Consider the following 27,751-nt stretch of genomic DNA (forward strand, 5'->3'; position numbering starts at 1 on the left):
TTCTGAGGTTCTGTGTAATTTTCAAATTATTCTGTGTTGGGGATGAGTAGGAAAAAGATGAACGGATGCAGAACTACAGAGGCTTTAACCAGTCTAAAAATAGATTTTAGAGAATGCATTCACTGGGTAGGTTTCTAAGGTTTTTGACATTTTGACATTTATTCAGTATGAACATGGTTAAAATATGACTAATGACAATATGCAATTAGTTGAAATGTAAAGAGATAGAGATAAACATGCTTATTTTGTAATAAAAACCCATTCACTTTATAAGTACTATTACAGAAATCCTGTATGATTGACAAATACGCATCACATTGAGTTTATTAGTATGTTAAAAAAACTGTGTAATGCAAATAGATGGAAATAGTATATGCAATCCAACTATAAATCTCAAAAGGATAGTTTCCCCAAAAATGAAAATGGATATAGTTCCAAACCTGTGAGCTGCTTCTTTCTGTCGAACACAAAAGAAGATATTTTGAACAATGAGGATAATGAGACAGTTTACATAGTATTTTCATTGGACCAGCAATTACATGTTTGGAACAACTCAGGGATGAATAATAATGACAGAATTGTAATTTTTGGGTGAACCATTCCTTTAAATCCAGGCATGAATATTTACAAAAAACCCAAAACAAAGTCTTTCCCAACACTGCAGGAGTCCATGAGTCCAAAATCCATTGCTATTTTGAAATGCACTCCACCTCATACTCAAAAACAAACAGGTCATTCTGAATGAAATCACATGTTGTTAGCAGCTGTTGAACAGCGTGTTCATTGCTGCTACCAGATGACCTCAAAGTTGACTAATTGCCAGCATTTAGAGTGTGGCGGTACTTTCAGAAAGAGGTGGCTTCTGGGTAATGCTCATCAGCCAACCCTGTGTTTAGACGTTCAGGTGTGTGGAGTGTACTTCATGCTGCTGGATTCGGCTCGGGAACACTCACATCACACTTCATTTTTCTGCCCAAGCTGAAGTGTCACTGAAGCTTGAAGATTTATAAGCTTGTTTTGTTCATTTTCCAAAGCCTCGCGCTTTGTTTACTTGTACTCTTCATTATCTGTCTTGGATTATTCATGCAGAGCAGCTCCAAAGCTTCCAGGAATCCTTTCAACAAATTACATAACAGCATGTCAAAAGCTGGCTTTTGGGAAATATTGGCGAGAAGTGTTGAAGAAAGTTTCCTAGTCAGAAAATAAACTGAAATAATAATGCATACAGAATCCATGACAAGAGAACTTCATTTGTACTCACTTGTCTTGCTATCAGACTGCATTCGCAGGCCGTAACCTTTCAGAGTCCAGTTCAGTCCAGTACAATCTCAATGGATTGATGGAAGAACTACAATCATTCCAAACTGTGTCTTATGAATCATATAAAACTGTTTAAATTTGATTTGAATGCCACAATTTACGAATTTTGTGTTTTCCTGGAAAATAATTTGTGTAGGGATGATTTGAGGTACCTAGCCTTTGTTCAGTGGAACTCACCACCATAGATAGCTAACGATGCTTCTGGGACCTGCGCACCACGTTGATAATTTCAGACGTGACAACCACATTTATATACAAAGTCATACATTTTGTGTGTAACAGAAACAAGCCACAACACAAAAATAAAGTACAAAAATAATAGGCGGGCTACCTTCCGGCTTTGCTTCCTTTCGGACGTTCCAGCTTACTGCTCTACGCTTTGCTTCTTATTTCTGTACTTTTCTCTGAGTTTTCTAAGAGTTTTACTTCAGCAGATCAGCACAGTGCTCAAACAACAGACTTTTGGCACAAACATTAAAACTAAAAACATTTGGACTGGAATAATACTTCAAAAAGAAGACTTTGCCTCCCACATTCAGCAGCTTACATTCCTGAGACGGGAAAACAACTGCCTACATTCAAACAGAAGAGAGAGAAAATGCCTCCTGTTGGATCTACTTGTTGCATGAACTGCTGCAAACTTCTACAAAAGGATTGTGATTCTTGAAACAAAGTTACTTTCTGGACTTCCAAAACAGAGGGAACACTCAGCAGACCGTCATCACGGACCCTCTCAGCAAACAGCCGGTGAGTCCCACGAATCTTCTGAATCTCAACAGTTTATACCAAGTGTAGAGGAACAAGCCGAAACTGATCTCCACACTAATCGATGACACAAACAGGGAGCGAGACCCAAAGGAACACGAGACATCTGATTGTCACGAGTTTCTCGTATTGCTGCCATAGCTTCCTCTACCCCAGATTCGACTATGACAAGGCTTGTGAATACAGTCATTCAACCTCCCCCTATACATCTGGAGAACAGATTTCAAGCATTAATAAATGTGGGTGAGGAATCCCCAAATGTGATTAAACATGGATCGGATCAACCAGCAGCTAACACCGCTACTAAAAGGCGCTCAAGGACGAGCAGACATCAGCTTTCAGCTCAGAGCGCAGCCGAGCCCAGGACTCTGATAGTGGGTGACTCTGTTATCAGAAACATCCGTAGCAGGACTACAACAACATGCTGCCTTCCTCAAGCAACGGTCTCTGATGTGAACAAGGAAGTTCAGAACATTCTGATGAAGCACAAGACTGCAAATCAAATCATCATCCATGTGGGGAAGAATGATATTTGGAAAGAGCAGTCAGAATTTCTTAAGAAGGACTTCAGTGAACTCTTTGAAACACTTTAAAGACTCAAAGTTCAGTCGTTCATCAGTGGACCACTCCCAGCAGGGGAGCAAATATGTTTTCACGGTTGCTTGGGCTGAACACATGGCTACAAAGATCTTGTAATACAAAAGGAGTAAATTTCATCGACAACTTCAAAATATTCTAGTGCCATAGACAACTGTTTAAACCGGATGGCCTCCACCCAAACAAACTTGGTGCTAGGGTGTTTAAGGACAATATCTACTTCTCCCTCCATCATCCTTCAGCAGACTGTGTCAATCCATTCAGCACACACACACCGGGTCCGAGTCATCATGTGGTTGACATATCCCACAAGGACACTGATAACACCACGCAGCCAAAACAAGCACTGCTGATAGACACTATCCCGGCTGAGCCCTGCCCACAGAGCTCCTCACAGACAGACTGTGATGTATCAAAACCGCTACAAGATTCAGCACCCAGGGACGACTTTCTGGAAAACAGCCAGGGAAGCCAGGACAACACATCACAGCCACCGGAAACACCAGAGACACAGCCCATCTCACCAGACACATTATCCCTCTCTCCAGCATCTCCACTTCTGTGCTTCTCACTGAAAATGGAGGAATTGGTGTTGGTTGGCCCCCCAACCACCAAAGCCTGTGGGCCCTGTTCCTATGAGAGCTCTCCGACCGCTGCCACAACGTCAGGGCCCAAACCCTCTATCTGCTGAAGGTGAACCAAAAACAACTGATAGCAGCTCTCAGTGATATGTGTCGGGTCCCTGCTATAATAACCGCAACATTCACAAATGCTTACAGAACAAGCGGGAACCCAGTGTGCCTGTAGCTTTCTCTATTTCAGTTTTATCATGTGATAGAAAGTCTAAGGTCTTCTCAAGCCGAAGGGCAAACTCATCTAATCTGTGGCCTGTTATGCATCAAAATAAGATTGATGTAAAAGAAAAAAAAAAAACAAAAAAAAAAACACTGCCATTAAGTTAGCACTTTTAAACATTCGATCACTAAAAAATAAATAATTTCTAATCAATGACTTTATAACCACAAACAATCTGGATTGTATGTTTCTAAACGAAACTTAGCTAGAAGACAACTGCAGTGCAACAATCCTCAATGAAGCAGCGCCTCCTAACTTCACTTACATGAGTGTTTGCAGGACTGTTAGGAGGGGGGGGGGGGGTGTAGCTGCTCTATTTAAAGATGTCTATCAATGCAAGCAAGTGTCATTTGGTCAGTACTTGTCTTTTGAATATCTAGGGATTGTGCTGAAAGGTGCTCCACGCATTCTGTTTATTATTATTTACAGGCATCCAAAATACTCTCCAGCCTTTGTTGAAGAGGTCACAGAAATGTTATCAATAATTTCCTCAGAGTTTGACTGTTTTGCAATTGCAGGGGATTTTAATATTCACATAGAAACTGCAGAAAACAAAACTACAAAAGAAATGATAACGGTTTTAAACACTTTTGACTTGACTCAGCATGTGCATGGACCCACACACAAAGGTGGACACACTCTGGATTTAATCATCAGTAGGGGTCTAAACATTTCATCCATTGTTATTAAGGACGTAGCACTAACTGATCACTTCTGTATTTTCTTTGATATATTGATCTCTGCTACCACTGAATCTAGATCGGTCTCTGTCAGAAGGAGATGCATAAACGAGAACACAAGTGAACTATTTACGGAGGCTATATCTTTAACACCAAGCATTTCTGCAGACTCTGTTGATATTCTCCTTGATTCCTTCAACTCAAAAGTTAAGAATGTTATTGATGATATTGCGCCAATAATAGTCAGTAAGAAAACAAACAGACAGAAATCAGTTTGGAGAAGATCAACAGCAGTTCAGACTATGAAAAGACAATGCAGAAAAGCCGAGCGGATGTGGAGGAAGACGAAACTTGAAATTCACTATAGCATCTATAAAGAGAGCCTTCGTGATTTTAATGTGAAACTAGCCACAGCTAGACAGAACTTCTTCTCAAACCTTATAAACATTAACTTCAACAACACTTCTACTCTTTTTGGCACTGTTGAGAGACTGGCAAACCCCCAAGTCAGATTCCCAGTGAAATGCTCTCAGAAAGCAAATGCAATGAGTTTGCTTCCTTCTTTTCCGAGAAGATCATCAATATCAGGAAGGCGATTAGCACATCCTCAAGTAATGCAGAGATCAGACAGATTCTGCCAAACTATCAAAATGATACTATGTCTATTTTTGAAACAATTGATAGCAAAATTCGGGAACAAATAGTGCAGCACCTAAAATCATCAACCTGCTGTCTTGACACACTTCCCACATCTTTTTTAAAAAGGGTGCTTAACTGCTTAGAAGCAGATCTTTTAGAAGTCAAGAACACCTCACTTCTTTCTTCAGCAGCACGTCCCTCCTTCTCCCGGGTTTTGGCACCACTGTAACAAATTAAAACTCCATAATCATCGGGAAGAAGGAGGCGGGAACCGTCGCTCCAGTTTTATATCCTTCCATCTCCTCCGTGGGACTCGAAACCGGTGGGTTGAGCAGATGTCGCTCATCTCCAATCACTCCACCAGCCTCGCTCTGTTCCCACGTTTCTCTTGTATCCGCCCCACCTGTCACAGAGAGCATGAGTCTAAGTGGACGTCCATGACATGCGGAGTCCCACAAGGCTCAATTCTTGCACCGCTTTTGTTTAGCCTGTATATGCTCCCTCTAAGTCAAATAATGAGAAAGAACCAAATTGCCTATCACAGCTATGCTGATGATACCCAGATTTACCTAGCCTTATCTCCAAATGACTACAGCCCCATTGACTCCCTCTGCCAATGCATTGATGAAATGAATAGTTGGATGTGCCAGAACTATCTTCAGTTAAACAAGGAAAAAAACTGTCATTGCATTTGGAAACAAAGATGAAGTGTTCAAGGTGAATGCATACCTTGACTCTAGGGGTCAAACAACTAAAAATCAAGTCAGGAATCTTGGTGTGATTCTGGAGACAGACCTTAGTTTCAGTAGTCATGTCAAAGCAGTAACTAAATCACCATACTATCATTTAAAAAACATTGCAAGAATTAGATGTTTTGTTTCCAGCCAGGACTTGGAGAAACTTGTTCATGCCTTTATCACCAGCAGGGTGGACTATTGTAATGGGCTCCTCACTGGCCATCCCAAAAAGACCATTAGACAGCTGCAGCTCATCCAGAACACTGCTGCCAGGATTCTGACTAGAACCAGAAAATCTGAGCATATCACACCAGTCCTCAGGTCCTTACACTGGCTTCCAGTTACATTTAGGATTGATTTTAAAGTACTTTTACTCGTATATAAGTCACTAAATGACCTAGGACCGAAATATATTGCAGATATGTTCACTGAATATAAACCTAACAGACCACTCAGATCATTAGGATCGAGTCAGTTAGAAATAGCAAGGGTTCACACAAAACAAGGGGAGTCCTCCTTTAGTTACTATGCTGCCCGCAGTTGGAATCAGCTTCCAGAAGAGATCAGATGTGCTAAAACACTAGTCACATTTAAATCTAGACTCAAAACTCATCTGTTTAGCTGTGCATTTTTTAATGAGCACTGTGCGATGCCCGAACTTATTGAACTATATTTTCACTGGTTTTTTTTTAATGTAAAATCATTTTTTTTAATTAATTTTAAGTAAATGTTTTAATTATTTTTTTTTTTACAAAATTTCAAATTGCTTGTTTTATTTTTGTTATTTTTCTTCATGATTATTTTACTTTCTTTTATGTTAAGCTCTTTGAATTACCATTGTGTACGAAATGTGCTATATACATAAACTTGCCCTGCCATACAACCCAAAAGAAAAAATGAAATGAAATTACAACAAAAAAAACTGAATAAAATAATCTAAATAAAATATAATAAAATAAATAAGCCTATCTTAAATATTTAACCAATATATAATTAACAAATTGCTAACTGGCTGCTTATGTTTGGGTTTTGAAGGGTTGTGTTCAGGGAAGCATTTATTTTGTTTGGAGCGGTGCTGCAGTGGACACTATCCCCTCTGAGGTCTGAACTGCAGCGATGGTCTAAATGTGCTTCCAGCGAGCACAATCACTGTCTCCTGAGGCCACAGCGCTGGAGATGCATGAGTCGCTCACATGGAGCCCCTGGCCTGGACCCTACAGTGTAACGTCTCACTCAGTTCAAGCATGCTGCATGCTGTTCTTCTGTATTGTCGTTACGGGGTTCTGTTGTTGCTAATGCATTGCTAGGGTGTTATGGGTGGTTGCTAAGGTACTGATACACTGTAAACCTCGTCACTTCCTGTTTGTTGCTGCATTTTGTCTTGAATTTGAGTTCATGTTAATTCTTTATTAAAATCTATTTTATACACCATTATTTTTGTTTCTATAATGTGTGAATCTATGCTCTATCATATTCTACAACAAAAACAATCAGAACACCTTGTTATCACTAGTTATTTTTAGATTTTCCAGAGTACACTATTTAGCTTATAGCCCGTTAGCATCGCCAGCGTAGTTGTCGCTAATCCTGCGTGCATTGATACTACTCTATTCACACACATTACCATTACTTTACTCATAAAGAACAGAAACTGTTATATTAATTAGTAAATGGAATCTTTTCTGGGAGCGTGCTAGACTGTTTCGCGCTGATGGATTACACCCCAGCAAAATCGGAGCGGAGCTGCTCTCTGACAACATCTCCAGGACACTTCGCTCCATGTGACTAGTAAGACAATTCTCAAATAACCATTATGATGAGTTTTGTTCCACCCGCTTAAATGATAAAAGTACTTGCACTGTAAAAACTATTAAGACTGTGTCTGTTCCCCGAATAGTGAGGTCAAAATATAAATATAATGTAGGATCTAGAAAAAATCTTATCGTTATTAAACCAGAAAAATGTAAAGTAAATGAACAACAACAACGAAAAAATTTAGTTTGGGCTGATAAATATTAGATCACTCGCACCAAAAGCAGTTATTGTAAATGAAATGATCACAGATAATAGTTTTCATGTACTCTGCTTGACTGAAACCTGGCTAAAACCAAATGATTATTTTGGTCTAAATGAGTCTACTCCACCAAACTACTGTTATAAGCATGAGCCCCGTCAGACTGGTCGTGGCGGGGGTGTTGCAACAATTATAGTGATATTCTCAATGTTACCCAGAAAACAGGATACAGGTTTAACTCTTTTGAAATACTTCTGCTAAATGTTACTCTGTCAGACATGCAAAAGAAATCTAATGTATCTCTTGCTCTGGCTACTGTGTATAGACCACCAGGGCCGTATACAGAATTCCTAAAAGAATTTGCAGATTTCCTCTCAGACCTTCTAGTTACAGTTGATAAGGCGCTAATCATGGGAGATTTTAATATTCACCTAGATAATGCAAATGATACATTAGGACTTGCGTTTACTGACCTAATAAACTCCTTTGGAGTCAAGCAAAATGTCACCGGGCCCACTCATCGTTTTAATCATACACTAGATTTAATTATATCGCACGGAATCGATCTTACTGCTATAGATATTGTACCTCAAAGTGATGATATTACAGACCATTTCCTTGTATCGTGCATGCTGCGTATAACTGATATTAACTATATGTCTCAGCGTTACCATCTGGGCAGAACTATTGTTCCAGCCACCAAAGAAAGATTCGCAAATAACCTGCCTGATCTATCTCAACTGCTAATTATACCCAAAAATACACACGAATTAGACGAAATTACTGACAACATGGGCACTATTTTCTCTAATACATTAGAAGCTGTTGCCCCAATCAAATTGAAAAAAGTTAGAGAAAAACGTACTGTACCATGGTATAACAGTAATACTCACTCTCTCAAGAAATTAACTCGTAGTCTTGAACGCAAATGGAGAAAAACTAACTTAGAAGTTTTTAGAATTGCATGGAAAAACAGTATGTCCAGCTATAGACAGGCTCTAAAAACTGCTAGGGCAGAGCATATACACAAACTCATTGAAAATAACCAAAACATTTTTATTTAACACAGTGGCTAAGTTAACAAATTACCAGACGCCACCTGATTCAAATATTCCACCAACGTTAAATAGTAATGACTTTATGAATTTCTTCACTGATAAAATAGATAACATTAGACCAGAGAGTTTTTTCCTATTAAATTCGGATTATGGTCTGATTTTCTGTTTTTTAGACATTATTATACAGTTGCTAGGGTGTTGCTTCTATATGGTTGCTAAGGTGTTTCATTGTTTTTATATGGTTGCTAAGGTGTTTCATTGTTTTTATATGGTTGCTAAGGTATTCGGAGTGATTTTCCATGTCGTTCAAAGTGTGAATTAAAAAATGTTTTTCTTGCCAGGATTTTTTAGAAAGACACATTTTAATGTTGTCAATAAACGTAATAATTACAACCTAATACAACCTAATTTTTAATTAAGAAAAATGATTTATTGCTAAAATGCATACACAGTCAAATTTCAAAAACATTTTAAAATTATTATCCTCTATATTATAATAAATAATACATATTGCATACAAAAATTGTTGTGACTTAACAGTGATGGCACAAAAGCAATCTCTATTAAGCTGTTAAGGCAGAGGAGGTGAATTTGGGTGTAAAACAGTGTAAATCAGTGTTCAGTCACCGGGCTGTGTCCTCCATCGTATGGCTGTCTAGTCCTCCAGAGTTTCACAGAGCAGAGGAGCTTCAGACGAGAGCGTGCGAGAGCTTGTCTCTGCTCTTCTGGAGGAAATCTGACGGATCTTCAATCTCCAAGGCTTCAAAGGGACATCTTTCAGCTCACTGATCTCCTGGAAAGAGTTAGACTTATTTAATCTCTAATTACAGTCACAGTTCTCATGAGTGTGGTGAACTTTCTAATAAAATACCAGCTATGTTTCCATCCATCTATCTTTGTGCACATTTTTGGAATAATGCATTCAGACATGCTGGATGGAAATGCAAAGATCAGCATAAATAAATAAATGTTTATATTCAGTGGTTTATTAGTGCCCGTTTATCAGGAAGAGATGATGTTGTTCTCTTTAACTTGTTGGATGGAACCAGTGCTTTATTCGTGAATGTTTTATGGAATATTCCAGTTAAAATCACATCTTTGAATGGCAACATAGCTACTGATAACTGCTTCTTGCTTAAATTAGGTGAGGATTTGAAATGCTTCAAGCTCTTTTTGTCCACTGTCTGATTTGTGTGATGTGGTATCCATAACCGTGTCTCGCTCCCATAAACGTGCCGTTACAGCCAATATCCCATCCTGGCACTCTTTCACCATAATCTCACCATTCTCCATCATGCATTTCTCATTTCATTTCCAGCCAGGCGTTCACTTCAACAATTTACAGAGAAAACCCATTTGAGTCTTCTCATCCTCATTCCCTTGGCCAAGCAAACTTCAGTGTGTTGAGGCGTTCATGGCAACAAACACTGAACACCAAACTCTGCTGCTGCTCTCATAACACATAATACATTGGGTGGTGTCTTTGTTTTTCTCCTCCTGGTTTTGCAAACCTTTCAATCCGTGCCCAGTGTCATGTAGCCACAGGTCTGTGTGTGTCACCACTTCTCATCATGGTCAACTTTTCCCCAACACTTTGTAAATTAAAAGCATCTTCAGTAGGAATTTATATATATATATATATGTATATGTGTGTATGTGTGTGTGCAGTATATGTGTCTGTGTGTGTATATGTGTGTATATGTGTGTATATGTGTCTGTGTGTGTATATGTGTGTATATGTGTATATATATATGTGTGTGTGTCATAATGACAGGTGGTTGTATCATTTGATTTTAGCAACAATTTTAAATGTAATTATTTTTAACTATTTAAAATGTATTATTTAAATTTTAATTATGTTTATTTGTTTAAATCGTTCTCTTTTATTTAATTTTTAGATTAGTTTTAAACACATTTATGTATCAATTCATCTCATTTGGTCTTAGAGATAAGAGGCTTTTAATCTTGTTCTGTGTTCCTGGTTGGGAACCAAAATTCATAGACCATTTATTTATTCAAAACAATAAAAGATAATATCACAGTATTCGTGCATAACTTCATTAATAAGTATGGGCTTTGCCACACCAGCTGTCCCCTGTATCCTGACCATCAGTGATGTTAACACATGAGGAGAGACTGACTGACCGGCAGCTCCAGAGCCTGAAGCGGCATGAACTCGTTCCCGAAGCGACAGAGCTTCTCTCGGACAGTTTCCCGTGGCCTGTGTTGCCTCGCACTCATCTGAATCTCCAGATCCCTAAACACATGATCTCCAGACAGAACCTGAGACACACGCTGAAGTAAGACCACACTGTGTAGAGAAATCCTTTACAAACAGTAAGTACTGTAGTGTTAGCATACGAGACCCTGGACCACACAACCAGTCATAAGAGATCAATAATTAATCTCTCAGTAAAGTGTGGTGTGTGAGGAGGACAATATCTGTCTGAGATACAACTATTAGAAAATCTGGAATCTGAGGGAGCAAAACAATCTAAATATTGAGAAAATCATCTTTAAAGTTGTTCAGATGAAGTTCTTAGCAATGCATGTTACTAATCAAACATTAAGTTAAAGTAGGACATTGACTAATTATCTTCATGGAACATGATCTTTAATTAATGTCCTAATGTTTTCTGGTATAAAAGGGAAATGTATAATTGTGACTCATACAGTGTATTGTATCTATTTCTCCAGATATCCCTGAGATACTGGTGACTGATTCTGTGCTGCAGGACACACATGAACTCAACTGACTGACCTCACTGTATTTGGGCAGTGTGACTCTCCCTAAAGAGCTCCTGAGGTCAGGGTCTGGGGTCTGTAGAGTCAGAACGCTTCTCTGCAGGTCTAGAGCAGAAATAGACGTTAGATGTTCACACATAAATAAATCTGATCTAATCCGGAATAAAAGTTTAAAGACAACATTTGACAATAGAATGCATTGAACTTCTGTAATGACATCTTTCTGATCCAGTGTGTTATTTTAGTATTAGTTATGTACCGTAATATTTAAGTTTTATGATAATTTTGAATTTTATACTTTAATTTAAATTTTAGTTAAGATTGTAGTAATTTTGTTATGTGCTTTTGTCATTTGTGTTCGTTTTTATTTATTTTAAATATTACTGTTTAGGTTTAAGTTATTTTTTATTTCAGTTAGGTTTTATTTATATTATTTTCATATAGTAATAGTAGAGCTGTTAAATTATGTGTGTGTGTGTGTGTGTTTGTGTGTGTGTGTGGGTGTGTATGTTTGGTGCATGCGTGCGTGTGTGTGTGTGTGTGTGCGTGCGCCCATGTGTGTGTGTGCGTGTGTGTGTGTGCGCCCATGTGTGTGTGTGTGTGTGTGTGTGTGTGTGTGTGTGTGTGTGTGCGTGCACCCATGTGTGTGTGTGTGTGTGTGTGTGTGTGTGCGCCCATGTGTGTGTGTGTGTGTGTGTGTGTGTGTGTGTGTGTGTGTGTGTGTGTGTGTGTGTGGTAAAGAGAGTTTCAGTTCACCTGTTTGTTGACTATCACCCGCACTAAGGCTTGTCCCAGTGACCTCTGAACTTTCACCCCAGCAGATGAAACTCCCAGCACCGACACGTGATTGGCTGTCCTCCTCCTCCTCCTCTTTGATTGGACTGGTAGCTTCTCTGTGGGGGACATTAATGTATCATCAGAAGACATCAGTGATGGATGAGGTCAGTGAGCACATGTAAGTGATGACACGCGGTCACATGATGCTATCACACGGATCTCAGTGACACAAACACACATACAGCAAAGGCTACAAACACAGTCCTAAAAGTGAGCTTCATCAACTTTAAGATCATAAAAGGTCATATAACAAAAGTCTTAATGATCATTTTGAGAAATCATAAATTTGGGAATGGAAGAAAACAGTAATCTTGATATGGACTAATGTGACCCCTAAACTTCAGAAGTAGTGTTTAACTAAATAAATGTGAGCTCTGCGTGTTCAAAGTATACAACTGGGACTGATCTTTCAGCGAATCAGTGATTAACACACATTTATATCAAAGTGATTGATTATGATCTGCTGCTGATGAATTGTGACATATGGTTTTTATATCACATGTTGTAGAACAGTTTTATCTCATCTGTTTTAATGTGCAGCTAAAAATAGTAAAGCATAGACATTTCAAAATAAGAGTCCACTCATTAGTACATGAGCAAATTTTCAATCCGTAAGCATATCTACCATATCAACTTATTTCAATATATACTCTATCAAATAAACCTGCCTTGGGTATTTTAAACTTGCTTTGCTAATAAGTAAGCCCATTTAATTAATTAAAATAATCTGAGAGATACCATTCGTTTTGGGAGGGTTTTATGGGTTTGTGCTGTAGGAACAAAACAGTCTCCTTAAATGAAATAAAAATGACTCCACTGTCTTCTAATGTCAGAAGAATAAAGTGAAATAAGTTATTATTAGCAGAAAAACCTGCCATATCAAGAGGACAGCACTGGTTTCAGTATTTTTTATATAATAATGTCAAATTTGATCCGTGGTGGTAAACCGATAATGACAGAACTTTTGTTTTGTCTGTGTGTGTCTCTTTAAGACAGAGTCTTGTAAGTATTTGTGATGGATTAAGCCCAAAGCACATCTAACAGACTGAGGTCTACTCTATCTCCAGAAATAATAACCAAATGAGGGACTTTTCTACGTTTCAACACGTTCTGCCAGAGGCTTCAATCTCAGATATATCTGACCCATGATCTGTTAAAGCATAAAACTGTTAAAACATATTTGATTGATTAATAGATAAACTTATTTCTAAACCAATTTCACTTAAATAGTATTTAAGAATTACATAGCCAAGTGGCAAGACATAGAAACACATATACAAGACCTTCAAGTTCAGTCACTTATAGGAGAGAGTAAAATCCTTCGATATATTAAAGATAAACTAGACCCAATAACAACATTCTCATTGAAGATATGGCATTCTATTGTTAAACAATTCAAATTGGAGAAGGAAATTGGAATACTTAGGTGGATTACTCATGATGAGGAATAAAAGTCAGGAAGGGATGACCCAATATTTCAACAGTGGAGGGATAGGGGAATAACAGCATTGTGCTGTGTAATTGCAGAGGGTGAAATTAGAAGTTTCCAGGACTTAAAGGAAAACTTCGGATTAAGAAATCAGGACTTATTTAGATACTTCCAGTTAAGGGATTACTACAACAAAAAAAGGAAAGTTAGAGTAAATGATATCCACCCCCCTGGACGCATATGAGCATACACTACCCAGAATAATTTCTTTTTTGTATGAAGTGTTCCAGTGTAGTGGTCCCTCCTCTACATTATTTATAAAATTGAAATGGGATAAAGAACTAAAGATTGAAATACCAGAAACGGATTGGTATGACTTGTGGTCAATACACCAAACTACTACCAGTTCACAAATATGGAGGGAGTTTTGCTGGAAGTGCCTTCTCCGCTTCTTTATAACACCTAAGATCAGAAACAAACACGTCTCTGAACAGCGAGCTTGCTGGAGGCAGTGTGGACAATCAGAAGCGGATCACACACATATTTTCTGGAGCTGTGAGGAAATTCAGTCTTTTTGGGACAATGTGCAGGTAGTTATGACGGAAGTGTTTGGATTTAAAATACCCAGAACCTCTATTTTTTTACTTATGGGAAATATTAAAGGCATAGTCCCTAAAAGTGATCAATATTTATGTAAGATCCTTCTTGCAGCTTGCAAAAAAACTATAACTAGGAATTGGCTCAAAGATACTACTTTGAAGTGTAAACAATGGTTTGGAATTATTGAAGAAATCATGGTTATGGAAGAACTTACATATATTTTAAGAACAAAGAAAGTTGTTTTTAAAGGGACTGGGAAAAGTGGTTGAATTATAAAGAATTTAAAGACATCCTCAACTAAGTAAACATTAATGGCTATTAGAATGATTAACCTCACCGAGTTGGCTTTGTTGTTCTTTTTTTATCAATGGGGGGGGGGGGGGGTTAGCGCATATCTTTTTAGGTATGCAGGTATATGATGATTGATATTTAAGAATATGCATGGATATGTATAGGTATAAAGCTGTCTATGCTATGTAGCTATATATAAAAACTTATTTTCAAACCTATTTCAAATTACATTTATTTAGTGGAAAAAGAATAATAAATGACTCTTTTTACAAATTTTTAAAGATGGTTCGTGTTTCATTTTTGAAATGCATGAGTGGGGTGCTTTTAATGCAATTCACAAATATCTTGCTTTTTTTGTCGGAAAATACATAAATCTGTAAAGAAATAGGTAGTTGGCCTGGATGTGTTGTAATTGTTGCAGATATTTTAATATTTGGCATTGTGGAAACAGGTCACCTGACCCTTTTAAGAATCAATTGGTCAATTATCTTTGAAAGTCTGTCTTTGGAAACTTGCGCAGACAGATGGTAGCCAGGTCAAAGGTCAGCCTCTGAACACCTGGGGTCAAGTGTCTCCTTCACAAGAGAGTTAAAGAGAAGAGAAGATCTTGCTCTGAGTCGTATGCACAGTTATACCTGTTGGTTTGGTAAGTGTCCGGGTTGCTCAGATCCCACTGCTGTTCCTGTCCAAACCAGCCCACACAACTTCCCTGAGGGGTCCAGAGACAGGCCCTGCGGTCCACCGAGACGCTCAGAACCAAGAGCTGAGACTCGTACACCAGCAGCTCGCTGCTCACTATCGCCCTCTCATGACCCCTCCAAGACTGCAGCAGTGAGGGACGACTTTCTGCAGACTGAGACAAACACTCATCAGCTCACAGCTGAGACTCCTTCAGACATATCCTTAAACTGGTTATGATTAATGAGCTGAAAATGCATCTGGTCATGTTTTCTTTTATTGGAGTAAACGCTGTAAGTATACCCTTATGAAAAATAAGTGTGTTCAAGTGTGCTATTAGTATACTTCTTTTAAACTTGACTTATAGTATGAAAGGGTTAGGGTTATTTCATACATTCAGTATGAAATGTATCCTAATGATTTTTTGGCATAGAAGAAAAATCTATGATTTTGACCCATACGATGTATTGTTGTCTGTTTCTACAAAACATACAGTTTGTCTGCTGTACATGTTGCAAGCTTTATTTACAATCACAACTGACAATGTATGGAATACTCTGAGTCAAATACAAAAGACTGTTACTGGTGTGCATGCAAACAGGGAAGCTGGATATTTGAATAAGCTGAGGTGTGGATGTAAACATGCTCATTAATGTCCATACCTGTGAATCTGCAGCAGATAAAGCGTAGTGTGAGATGTCCCAGACCTTAATGAATCCGGCTGTGTCTCCGGTCACAAGCAGACTGTTTTCGTGGTCTGTGCTTAAACCCATCACACACTCGTCAGCTCCATCAGGTGCATAGAACTGTCCTACATCACGAATTAAATAAAGCTTCAAATATTTGATCAGAAATACAGTAAAATGTTATGTTATTACAGATTCAAAGAAGTGTTTTATGTGTATGTATATTGTAAAATGGAATTTATTCCTGAAGCAATGCTAACTTTTTAAGCTTCGTTACTCCTTAAACATGCAAATTTGCTCTTTTTATTATTATCACTGTTCAAAACAGTTGTGCTGCTTCATAATTTTGTGGAAACAGTTATATATATTTTTGATGAATAGAAAATTCAAAAGAACAGCTTTATTTCAACTACATTTTTTGTTTTGTAGCATTATAAATGTCTGTCAATTTTGATCAATTTAATGCTTCCTTGCTGAATAAAAGTATTAATTTATTTTTTTAAGTTATTGATCCCAAACTTTTTGATGCTAGTGCAAAAAAAAATAAATATATACACTATTTGTTTTTATAATATTAATCATATATAAAAATAAAAATAAAATGAAACAGCAAATCACCATATTATCACATGAATAAATAAAATGTTTAAATATTCTAAACAGAAAGTGTATTGCCCTACACATCTAAATAATTCCACTATAAACTTTAAAATATATCAAAAATAGAAAATAGTTATTTTAAATCGTAATAATAACTCACAATATTAGTTGTTACTGTCTTTTTGATAAAATAAATGCATCCTTGGTGAGCAGACATCTTTAAAAATCTTAATTATTCCAGATATTTTCTCCAGCTTACAGTATGTATTATGGTTTCTGAAGTGAAGTGCGGTTTAAGTCAGTGCTCAGTTTAAAGGTGTATGTTAAAGTGTTTGTGATTGTGTGAACCGTGGTTGTGTGTGGGCCCGGAGATGCTCCAGCAGCAGACAGATCCCTTCTGTGAGCTGAGCAGCACCGCACCGCTCCTCAGGTGACTCTGCTCGGCTCGTCTTTGCAGGAACAGCAGTCTATGAACAGGCAGATGAGCTCTACACACAAACAAGCACATTATTTCCCTCTTACTGCAGAGGTTCTGCAGGAAACTGCTGATTCACAATCCAAAGACTGTTAAATGAACATCATAAAAACAAAACAAGCATGTTTTCTTAGGATTAAGTAAAATGCAATGGTTTGCAGTCTGATTTCATACGGACTTCAGTAGCTTGTGTGTCTGCAGTCGAGTGATGGGTTTCTGCAGAGCCAGGCTCCATATAATGATCTCTCCATCATAACTCCCAGTAGCCAGAAGACCCAGACCCGGACAGTGATCCATGGCCAGGATATCCTCACTGTGCTGATGACCAGAGTTCCAGGACAGGTCTGCATTTATATAGATGTCCTGTACTCACAGATACACTTCAGTAAACGTCTACAATTCTGCTGTGTCAGACCACCATTAAAACCCAATTTTTTTTTATCATAGACATATCAAGGTATGACCACAAAAGCACACGCAGAGCTGAACAGAATCAGAAAAAAATGCACTTTATGCATGTATTCTGGCTAAAAGCATGCATTTGCTTTTAAGTAGCCATTAAAAACTGGCCCTTACTTCTGAAAATGCAATGCTATACTGAGCGATCAGTCGACTCCAGCCTGTGGCTAGAAGCTGGTTGTCATGGTGACAGATGACCCCGGTGACCTCTGAATTGGAGACGGTTTCTAGTTTGTGAAGATTGAGGCCATTCAGTAAGTTCCACACCTATAGCAAGAGAACACAGAACATACTTAGAAACTTTGTTTGTAAAAGTATAAGCAATAATATTGTGAAATGTTTTTACTTATTAAAGGGGTCATATAATAACGCTAAAAAAACCATTATTTGGTGTACTGAAATGTGTTTATTTGGCTTAAGGTTCAAAAACACATTATTTTCCACAAACTGTGCATTATTGTTTCTCCTTTATGCCCGACTTCTGAAACACGTCGATTTTTACAAAGCTCATCAATCTGAAAAGCGAGGTGCGCTCTGATTGGCCAGCTATCCAGTGCATTGTGATTGGCCGAATACCAACCCCGGGCTGGACTCTGTTATGCAAATCTTCCCACATAGTGATGTAGAGATGTGGGGGCGTGTTAGAACGAGCCGTTTTAGGAGGGTGTGGATGAGCCTTAACTTTCATAAAGGATTTCTCTTTGGATTTGACACTTTAGACTAACACTCCAAAGAGAAAAGAAAAATTTCAATTGCATCATATGACCCCCTTCAAAGTAATGGCTTTCTATTATAATATATTGTTAAACTCTAATTTATTTCTGTGATGCTCCGCTTTATTTAGCAATGATACATTCAATTGATCAAATAAAGAAAATAAAGACATTTATAACATTTCTATTTCAGATAAATGCTGTTCATCTGATCTTTCTATTCATCAAAGAAACCTGAAAAATTCTACTCAGCTGTTTTCAACATAATAATAACAATGCCTTCCTTGATGACCTAGCTGCTTCCAACAGAAAAATAATAATAATACAATTCTGGTGTTAATTTGAATCTTTATGAAAAATCGCTTGTTGTATTCCACGCTTGTGTGCTGCTTTGGTTACACACATCAACTATATTAATAAATGTAAACATAGTTATCATCTGTCATGAGTTTAAAATCAATAAAACACGTTCAGATTTTAATAATCCACATTTTTAATACAAACATATTAAGACAAAGTTACACCACACTGACAGGTGCAAACGGTCAACAGATTAAAGCATTTCAGTCACTTTTCAGATAAACCAGGGGTGCACCAATATGAACATTTTGTCTACCGATAACCGATACATTTTTATTTATTTTAAAGTCGATAACTGATATTTTGGTTGATAAATCTATATCTATATATATAATTTTTAGCCTGACTACAAAAAAGGTCTTATAGTTAAAAGCCACATCCTAAACACTTCAACATAAGCAGCCTAGTGTACATCTTAAAAATAGTTTTACTCTCTCAAAAAATTTCATCATAAAAAGACTAAAATAATGCATAAATAATGCAAACAAGTCATCTCAAGTCAAGTGTTTCTGAAGGAAATAATGCATTATTTATCGGGCCGATACTGATAACAGAAAAATGTAGCATTTATTGGCCGATACCGATTTGGCCGATACTGATATGGTGGCAGATATATCGTGCATCCCTAACTGGCACCCCCCAAAAAAGACAATTTAACATGTTAAATGTCTGAGAAAAAAAGAGAACTGACTACCAAGAGTAAAACACTGGTCCCATAAAACCAGATAAACATGTCTGTGGCTGTTTGGCTTCATCTGTCGGTGCAGTGCAAATTGCCATATACAATACAGTAATGCAATATACTGTTACTTGTTAATAAGTGTAGGTTCAAACTAAATCCCCAAATGTCTGTCAAGGATGCATAAGCCCCACTTTGGCAAATCCAAGCCAGAAAAACTACATTTATTACATTTACATTTAGAAATGTAGCAGAAAATTTTATCCAAAGCAACTTAGAAATGAGGACAAAAGAAGCATTTAAAACCTACAAAAGAGCAACAATATACAGTATAATTGCTGTGACAAGTCTCAGTTAGCTTAATGCAGTACACGTTGCAAGGTTTTTCTTATATAGTAAATAAAAAGAAAACAAGTAAATAGAATAGGAAACAAATAAGGAAACGCTAGTTTTAGAGGCTCTTATTTAAAGAAAACTAAATATAAAATAGAGCACAAGTGTTACAGGGTGCATTGTTTATTTTTTAATAGAAAAAAAAACCTGATAAAATAAAAAAATAGAGTTAGAATAGAGAGTGCTAGAGTTAGAGGATCAAAAGAAGATGGAAGATATGTGTTTTTAGCCATTTCTTGAAGATGGCTGCTCGGATTGAGTTCCACCAAGAATTTAAGAGACAGTCAGTTTTCATTGGTGATCTCAAATATGAAACTTAATTGTAAGCTTAGTGAACACATTTGGATAATTAAATCCTTTCCCCTTCAAAGAGATATGAGCTGTATTGCATGTCTGAAACAGCTGTCTGAGAGGTGTTTCAAAGAAAGGGACTGTGCTATTATTAATGTGTCCTGCTCGTGACACTTGCCTTGATAGTGCCATTGGTGGCTGCAGAGATCAGTCTGCGCTGATGTACATCTAGTGCCATACAGGAGACCTCCTCCGTACCGTGAGCGTTCCTTATCTCCATCGTCTTGATGCCTGTCTTCACATCCCACACCGTCAGTGTGGAGTCAGCGCAGGCTGTGATCACCTAGACCACATTACAACATTAACATATAATGTTCTGTCCACAAACCATCAATCAGACAAACTCAAACACCAACCTGCTGAAGATGGGGATTATAGAGGGCATAGGTGTAAATCCCAGACCTGCTGTTGGGTTGGCTCTTGTGCAGATGTAGTGTGGCCAGAAACTCTCTGCAGGTCACCAGGAGCACAGGATCTGGAGTCAGGCTGAGGAGCAGAGGAACGCTGCCATGCTCCGGAGCGAAGCCTAGCTGGATATTAGGGAACTGCAGGGGAATCGTCTTTAAGCAGTGCTGAGAAGGAATATCCCATATTTTCAGCACCTGAAAGGTAATACAGAGAGAAACCAGAGCATTTCAATGAACTATCTTTGACTTATAATAATTTCTTTTGTTTCTTGTGAAATCCGACCGCAGGTTTTTTATAATATATTCCTCTCTCTCTGTTCTGCACTCTGACATCTGTTAGGAGGAAAACTAACCGCGTCCTTGGAGTAGCTGAAGATCTTGCCCAGTGTTTGGTGAATAACCACATCCAGCACAGTGGTCTGGTGACTGCGCAGAACCGCAGTCGGGCGAGAGGTCACATAACGGTTCCACAGTCTGACCGCAGAACCCACTCCAGCGGTCACCAGCAGCCCCAGAGAGAAGCTGAAGTCAAAACACCTGACTCCCTGCAGGAGCAGAAGGACATGAAGACATGGTCACGGGGTTTCAATGTTGTGTCCTTATTTTCGTGTTGCTGTTTGTCATCATTTTTTTTAAATTGAGATTTATGCATCATCTGAAGCTGAATAAATGATCTCTCCATTGATGTGTGGTTTGTTCGGAGGACAATATCTGTCTGAGATACAACTATTAGAAAATCTGGAATCTGAGGGAGCAAAAAAATCTAAATATTGAGAAAATCATCTTTAAAGTTGTTCAGATGAAGTTCTTAGCAATGCATATTACTAATCTAAAATTAAGTTTTGATATATTTACTATAGGAAATTTACTAAATATCTTCATGAACATGATCTTTACTTAATATCCTAATGGTTTTTGGTATAAAAGAGAGATGTATAATTGTGACTCACACAGTGTATTGTATTTCTACAGATCTTCGTCTGTGACACTGGTGACTGCTTCTGTGCTGCAGGGACACATTTAGTCTTGTTTTACACAATATCTAGACTCTGTAGGGTTTTTTTCTCAAGCAATTAAATTTGTGACTAATGTGGGGGCGGCTTATTACTTCTCTGAATATAACAGAATGGAAAATGTTGGGGAATAGTCTGTTCTAATAAATCCGTCAAAACAACTAAATGAAGACTTTTTATTTGGGTCTGGACACTCCCTTTAAAAACCACAACACCAACCTCTCTGAATCATGAGTGTGTTTTAGACTTCAGTTCTCTGTGACTGTCCTTTTACCCTAGAAAACAACATGCCTTCAAAGTCTGGCATTGATCATGTGCACATTATGTACAGTATATATGTTGCTACAATATCCTATACTGTAAACCTGGCTCACAACAATATAGTACACAGAGAATAAGCTATTATATAGTGTATAATCACCTTTTCTATTCTCCAGATGTATTCCTCTCTCTTCTGACTGACATCAATGATGACCACAGAGCTGGCTGGACTTTCTGATGAAGTAATAATGAGCTCATCATGCGGCTCAAACAGGATTCTGTTAATCGGCTCATTGTGGATTTTTGGGATGTGCTGATAGGAGACCAGTGCGCTGTGTGCATGTATATCCTGTAATCATGAAATCATTTTTACAATACACAATTTTAGATGTATCTCAAATGCATTTAAAAGGGTCATGGACTGAGAAACCAAAATTCATTGTACAGTAGACATCCTGTAACTTTCAGAACTCAAAACTTTGTCATTAGTCTAAAAACAGCTTATTGAATGCAGTCTGCCAAAACGACATCTTGTGGAATGTATGATTATATGATGTAATGGTGTGGATAGGCCCCGCCTCCACCAAAGAACATCAGCACCTGCTTCTAAGTCACTGACTGCTTAGCCCCACCCACATATTCTTTATCACTACCCGTTTAGCCCCGCCCAGCGATTATACATCACTGCCCGTTTAGCCCCGCCCACCGATTTTACATCGCTGCCCTTTAGCCCCGCCTACCGATTATACATCACTGCCCTTTAGCCCCGCCCACCGATTTTACATCGCTGCCCTTTAGCCCCGCCTACCGATTATACATCACTGCCCGTTTAGCCCCGCCCACCGATTGTACATCACTGCCCGTTTAGCCCCGCCTACCGATTTTACATCACTGCCCGTTTAGCCCCGCCCACCGATTATACATCACTGCCCATTAAGCCCCGCCAACAGATTTTACATCGCTGCCCTTTAGCCCCGCCTACCGATTATACATCACTGCCCTTTAGCCCCGCCCACCGATTATACATCACTGCCCGTTTAGCCCCGCCCACCGATTATACATCACTGCCCATTAAGCCCCGCCCACCGATTATACATCACTGCTCGTTTAGCCCAATTAATACAGTACCAAATAATAAAAAAAGTCAATTCATGTCATGACCCCTTTAAATATGCTCATTTTATTGTACACATTGTCCAAGTTGCCTTGGCACAATACTCCTCCTCACGTGGAAATGCATTCACTCACTGGCATGAAGATTTGGACTGGGCCGCTCTGGTTGGTGAAAGGCATTTCAAAGAGTCCCTTGAAAGGCTGAAGAAACCACAGCAAATTCACAGAGCCTCTGTCATCGCCCCACATCAGCACGCACTTTTCTCCCGGAGCCTGGACACACAGATCAAACGTGACTCACGGTGAACTAAAACCAAACCAAACCAGCTTTGGAAAATCAGCAAGCTTAAAATAAACTCAAGTTCAACACCGGGGCACGAAATGTCAGCAGCCTACCTCTGTGTCGTACCAATAACACAGAGCAGTAGCAATATGACTCAGTCCTGGAAACACACACAGAGAGAGAGGAACACAACACGGTCAACACGAAGCAGAAGAGCGAGCGTCTTGTGCACATCTGACAGGCTTGTTGTCATACCGAACAGGTGAACCTGCTCAAAACTGCATGTGGTAGTCACGTCAAAGAAGTGGATGCCCCTGCTCAGGGTCGCAACAGCAATTTTGTGAACATTTCCCAAGTAGACAGCATCAGTGGTCCAGCCCTGGAAGCTCTTTCGATACTGCCTTTTATTAAAGGGGCCGGCACACATCTGCAGGGACGAGGGAGAGGTTTACACAAGATATGACTGTAAACATATCATTCTGAGAATTAAGTGTTAATCTGACACCTCCAGAGGCTTAATGCTGTTCAGATGTCTGTTCCACACGATGAGAGTCCCTCTCTTGCTGACGCTGATGTAACGCATGGGTGGAGACTGACTCAAAGCCAAGACTCGCACAATCGGCTCTTGCTGAAGTAATGAGGGATTTACAATTAGTGCGGAACAAACATTCTATGAACCTAAAACACTAATGAACAACATCAATATACAGATAGCTAGGAAACATAACTAATACAGACAAAGTTAAAGGTGATGCAGAAATGTCACCTTGTTGTAGGTACAGTGGTGTATTGACGGCTGTGAGATGGGGACATGTTTACAGGCCCACATCGAGTCTTTCATATGCTTGAGATGCTGCAGAATGAAGTTGTGGAACGTTTGCCATCCTACACAACCATCACACGAGACGTCCATCTGCACAGAAGAAGACACACCTGTCAGAAAACGAGAAAGGACCAGCAGAGAAGTGTTTAAAGTGAATAATCAGAGATGGAAGAGCACCGGCCTCATTGAATAACTCCTCCACGTCTCTTCTCTGGTAGTCCTGGCCTGTCGCTTCTTTCAGAGAGGAGAAGAAATCCTCAAAACTCATGGAGTTAGCTGAGACTGGGACTCTTCTGTTGGGTTTGGATCTGACTGAACGCTGTCTAAAGAACGACTCCATCAGGGCCCTCAGATGACTCGACTGCAGCGACTCCAGCAGACGCACACTCCGGCCGGCAAAACTGCATTTAATGGAGCGAGAGAAATAAACATATGCATATATGTGACCCTGGGGCACAAAACCAGTCATAAGTGTACATTTTTTGACATTGAGATGTATGCATCATATTAATAATGCTGAATAAATGATCTCTCCATTTATGTGTGGTTTTTCGGAGGACAATATCTGTCTGAGATACAACTATTTGAAAATCTGGAATCTGAGGGAGCAAAACAATCTAAATATTGAGAAAATCATCTTTAAAGTTGTTCAGATGAAGTTCTTAGCAATGCATATTACTAAAGGAGCGAATGACAGAGAGACAGAGACCTCATGTGGAGCAAACTGTAATTGCAGTTACTTTCTCACTGTGTGTACACATGTAAGTGCTTATCACTGTTGGATCTTCTGACATATAATTGTGCATTATTATTATTATTATTATTATTTATGTCTTTATTTTTTACTATTTTATAAAATATAAAAAATGCAAATAATCAAATAAACTTGTAAAGATAAAAAATGGAAGAAATGCTTCCCATTCAAGAGTGTCAAGAGTTGTGAGGAGAGAGAAAGCAACACACTTTTAAAGTTCTGAAATACATAAACTTATAATGTTATAAAATGAAAAAACTTTATTTTAATTTCACTTTATTTTCATGCTGATGTTAAAAGCCATGCGTTGTTTGAAAATCAAACAGCATTTTCTTAAGTTTTATTTTAAGTTTAGAACAATATTCATTCTGGTGTTTGTTATGCTGATAGACCACACTTTTACAGATTTGTACATGAACAAAATTGTACATTTCTGTATTTTCTGTAATGACAATGAAAATATAGACATAAATATAATAACAACAAATCATAATGCATTAGAGAATAATGATTAGAGACACAAAGCTATGTCCAAATTGTTCAAAGGATAAAAATGAAAAATGAAACAAATAATAACACAGAAAATTATAACTATAAAATAATATAATATATACAATTATATATATTTATATATATATATATTTTACCACACAGTCGTGAAAATCAGTTTGGTTTAAACCATGTATAATTTGTCTCTGACATGTAACATGATTATAAAATATTAAGAAATAAGTGTAATGCTCTTTAATGAGGCAACACATGCCATCCGTTCCACTGTGCAGTGAAAGCAATGACATTCTTCAACCAATCAGCTTCAGTGATGTATCATGAAAGCACGCTGTTGTTGCCCTGTGTAACCTGACAACTAAACTAAATGAGCCGGAGAAGTTCCTGATTTAAACATCAGCCCTAATCACAGAAGACACGGATGGACAGCTTTAAAAACCACACGAGAAGATGACAATATGTTCATTACATTCAAATACTAATTGATTGGGATGCATATAAAAACTAAGCGAAAGATTCTTTATAGTTGGAAGACTATAACTGATATATTTGGTCCAATAAATCTACATCTTGAATCTCGAATCTAAATTAAACAAAACTCTCACTATTAAAAGACGCGTCCCGAGCACTTCATTTTTATTATACATCTTTCTTTTTTTTAATTCAAGGTAAACCATAATTTATCAGCTTTAATATATCAGCTTAATTTCCCTCTGAACAATAACAATAACATTAAAAGTGAATATTTATCAGTTACCATTAAATTGCCAATATTTTGTGCACTCCTGCTACTTTAGGATTTACTTGAATTATCAAATTAAATGTATAATAACTATAATAAATATGATTGCATGTATAGATGTCTGTGTTTGCAGTAATGCTGTGCTGTATGATGTGTTAAATCAGACTGCACTTACTATTGAATAGAGCTGGGGGTTTCCTGCTTATAGACCTTCCATGGATCCTTGTGTGCTTTCAGAGAGTCCATATCTAATAACAGATACACAGTTTAGAGCAGGAAACTAAATGATCAGTCTTTTCCTGTCCTCGGTGTGTGTTTGCTGTCTCTTATCTTTCCTCAACAAGAGACAGTTATACTCAGCTTTCTAGATTAATCATCCATTAGTTACCAAGACAATGTCCTACAACAACACAATTAAAGAGCAGCCTTGGCCCATCTACTGAACACATTTATTAACTAAACAAACACCGTTTATTTGTATAATGTTTTTCATGTAGTCTATTTGTGGCCAGAATTATTTCTTTGCTGTTTGTTACTCTTAAGTTAGACAAAACACTTTCCATGTACAGTGTGTAGTACAAATGTAAATGTATGACAGTATTATAGCAGAAACAGTCATTTATTAAAGAAACATCGTCCAGCGCGTGAAGCCGAGCGCTAACGTTACATTTGAAAAACAAACAAATGTTTACCGTTACAATGTTACAACTGTTACAGCTACAGTCTATAAAAGCTCTTTCATGTGACAAATACACAATAGTAAGGATGAAACCTTGCTTAGTTTCCTCTCTTCTGGTCAGATAAGTCTCAGATTTCATTATTTGGTTCATCTGAAACTACTCTCGGTTAGTTTGTGGAGTTTGATGATCGCAGTTTCATACAGTAACAGAAATACCGTGACGACGCTCCGTCCTGAAGAGGGCGATAGAGACACATTCAGATCCCGCTGACGATAAAGCGCCTGTCAGTGTTTATTATGATTATGAGGATAATTTAAAATATGTATATTAAAATGACAGTTTGCTATGTTACGCAGCATAACGGACTCTTTTTGTACAGGTAAAATAACTGGAAGCGAATGACGCCGGAAGTCTCGCACATTCAAATTAAAAACGGCGCGTTCGGAGATATTGATTTGATTTAAATGAAGAACTTAACCCTGTGCAATCTTCAGAAGAGCACTATTACTGTCAATAATCAAAGAGACATCTTTTTAATTAAGATACTGACATAATAGATATTCAATTTGAAACGTTTGCGAAGGTTCCACAGATTTCTATACCACGTGGGTACACAGAAATATAGAAATAGCCTGAGAATAAATAAATTATCAACTAAACAGTTACATCTGCAAAAACACATGTTTGTGTTCTAAATCAGCCTACAATGTAAAACAAGTAAATTAAAAACAGTAAAATGTAATGTAATAATTTCCTGAATTACAAACAAAAATAAAATTTTTCAGTTTTCAGTTTGTTACAAAAATAGCTTTGTTCTCAAAATGGCAGATAGATAGAAAAATCCATTTTTAAATGGATTTAATATTAGTTAACTATAATTACCCTAAGTGGCTTAAGGTCCCCATTTTCCAAAAATATTTGTTATTTACAAAAATTCCTGTGGGCATATATTTAACGAGTTAGAAAATTATAAATAAATAATTGTTAATTGTTATTTTAGCTCATTTGAATGCACGAAAGAGGCTTAGTTGATAAACACTGCACTACAATTTATTTTTATTCTTTTTTTTTTAGCCACAGAAGCTTGCAGGTAGAGAGCAGGAGGGAGTGGCAGAAGTGAACAACAGGAGCAAATGAGACATCTGCAAGCTGAGAGAAGATTTCTGATCTCTGAGAGAGACATATGCATCACCATTCTTTATACTTT

The 27,751-nt window shown here is 37.8% G+C and overlaps 1 protein-coding gene across 2 annotated transcripts; it reads right to left on the reverse strand.

The window, feature by feature from the left end:
* Positions 1 to 8,949: 8,949 nt before the first annotated feature.
* On the reverse strand, positions 8,950 to 27,079 carry LOC113112070 (WD repeat-containing protein on Y chromosome). 2 transcript variants are annotated; one of them, XM_026277450.1, is made up of 21 exons: positions 26,637 to 27,079; positions 26,040 to 26,112; positions 24,043 to 24,262; positions 23,805 to 23,951; positions 23,544 to 23,666; positions 23,294 to 23,465; positions 23,152 to 23,198; positions 22,891 to 23,028; positions 21,803 to 21,991; positions 20,722 to 20,913; positions 20,318 to 20,563; positions 20,080 to 20,244; positions 17,583 to 17,732; positions 17,185 to 17,369; positions 16,880 to 17,019; positions 15,908 to 16,056; positions 15,203 to 15,420; positions 12,167 to 12,303; positions 11,427 to 11,515; positions 10,811 to 10,948; positions 8,950 to 9,458 (listed from the first exon to the last, which is right to left on the reverse strand). In XM_026277450.1, exons 1-21 carry the CDS (start codon positions 26,692 to 26,694, stop codon positions 9,321 to 9,323), a joined length of 3,114 nt encoding a protein of 1,037 aa, XP_026133235.1. In that variant the 5' UTR covers positions 26,695 to 27,079; the 3' UTR covers positions 8,950 to 9,320. The 2 variants fall into 2 exon arrangements, with proteins under 2 accessions (XP_026133235.1, XP_026133236.1); XM_026277451.1 differs by having other exon boundaries at positions 26,760 to 27,078.
* Between the last annotated feature and the right edge of the window lie 672 nt (positions 27,080 to 27,751).

This window comes from Carassius auratus, chromosome 12 (genome assembly GCF_003368295.1).
Source record: "Carassius auratus strain Wakin chromosome 12, ASM336829v1, whole genome shotgun sequence".
Classification (NCBI taxonomy): Eukaryota; Metazoa; Chordata; class Actinopteri; order Cypriniformes; family Cyprinidae; genus Carassius; species Carassius auratus.

Coding starts and splice junctions, on each gene's coding strand:
- LOC113112070 (XM_026277450.1), bottom strand. CDS start 26,694: ATGAACCAAATAATGAAATCTGAGACTTATCTGACCAGAAGAGAGGAA. Junction 23,466..23,543: donor ACAGCATTAAGCCTCTGGAG/GTGTCAGATTAA, acceptor TCGTCCCTGCAG/ATGTGTGCCGGCCCCTTTAA. Junction 17,020..17,184: donor CAGACACACAAGCTACTGAA/GTCCGTATGAAA, acceptor GTTTGTGTGTAG/AGCTCATCTGCCTGTTCATA.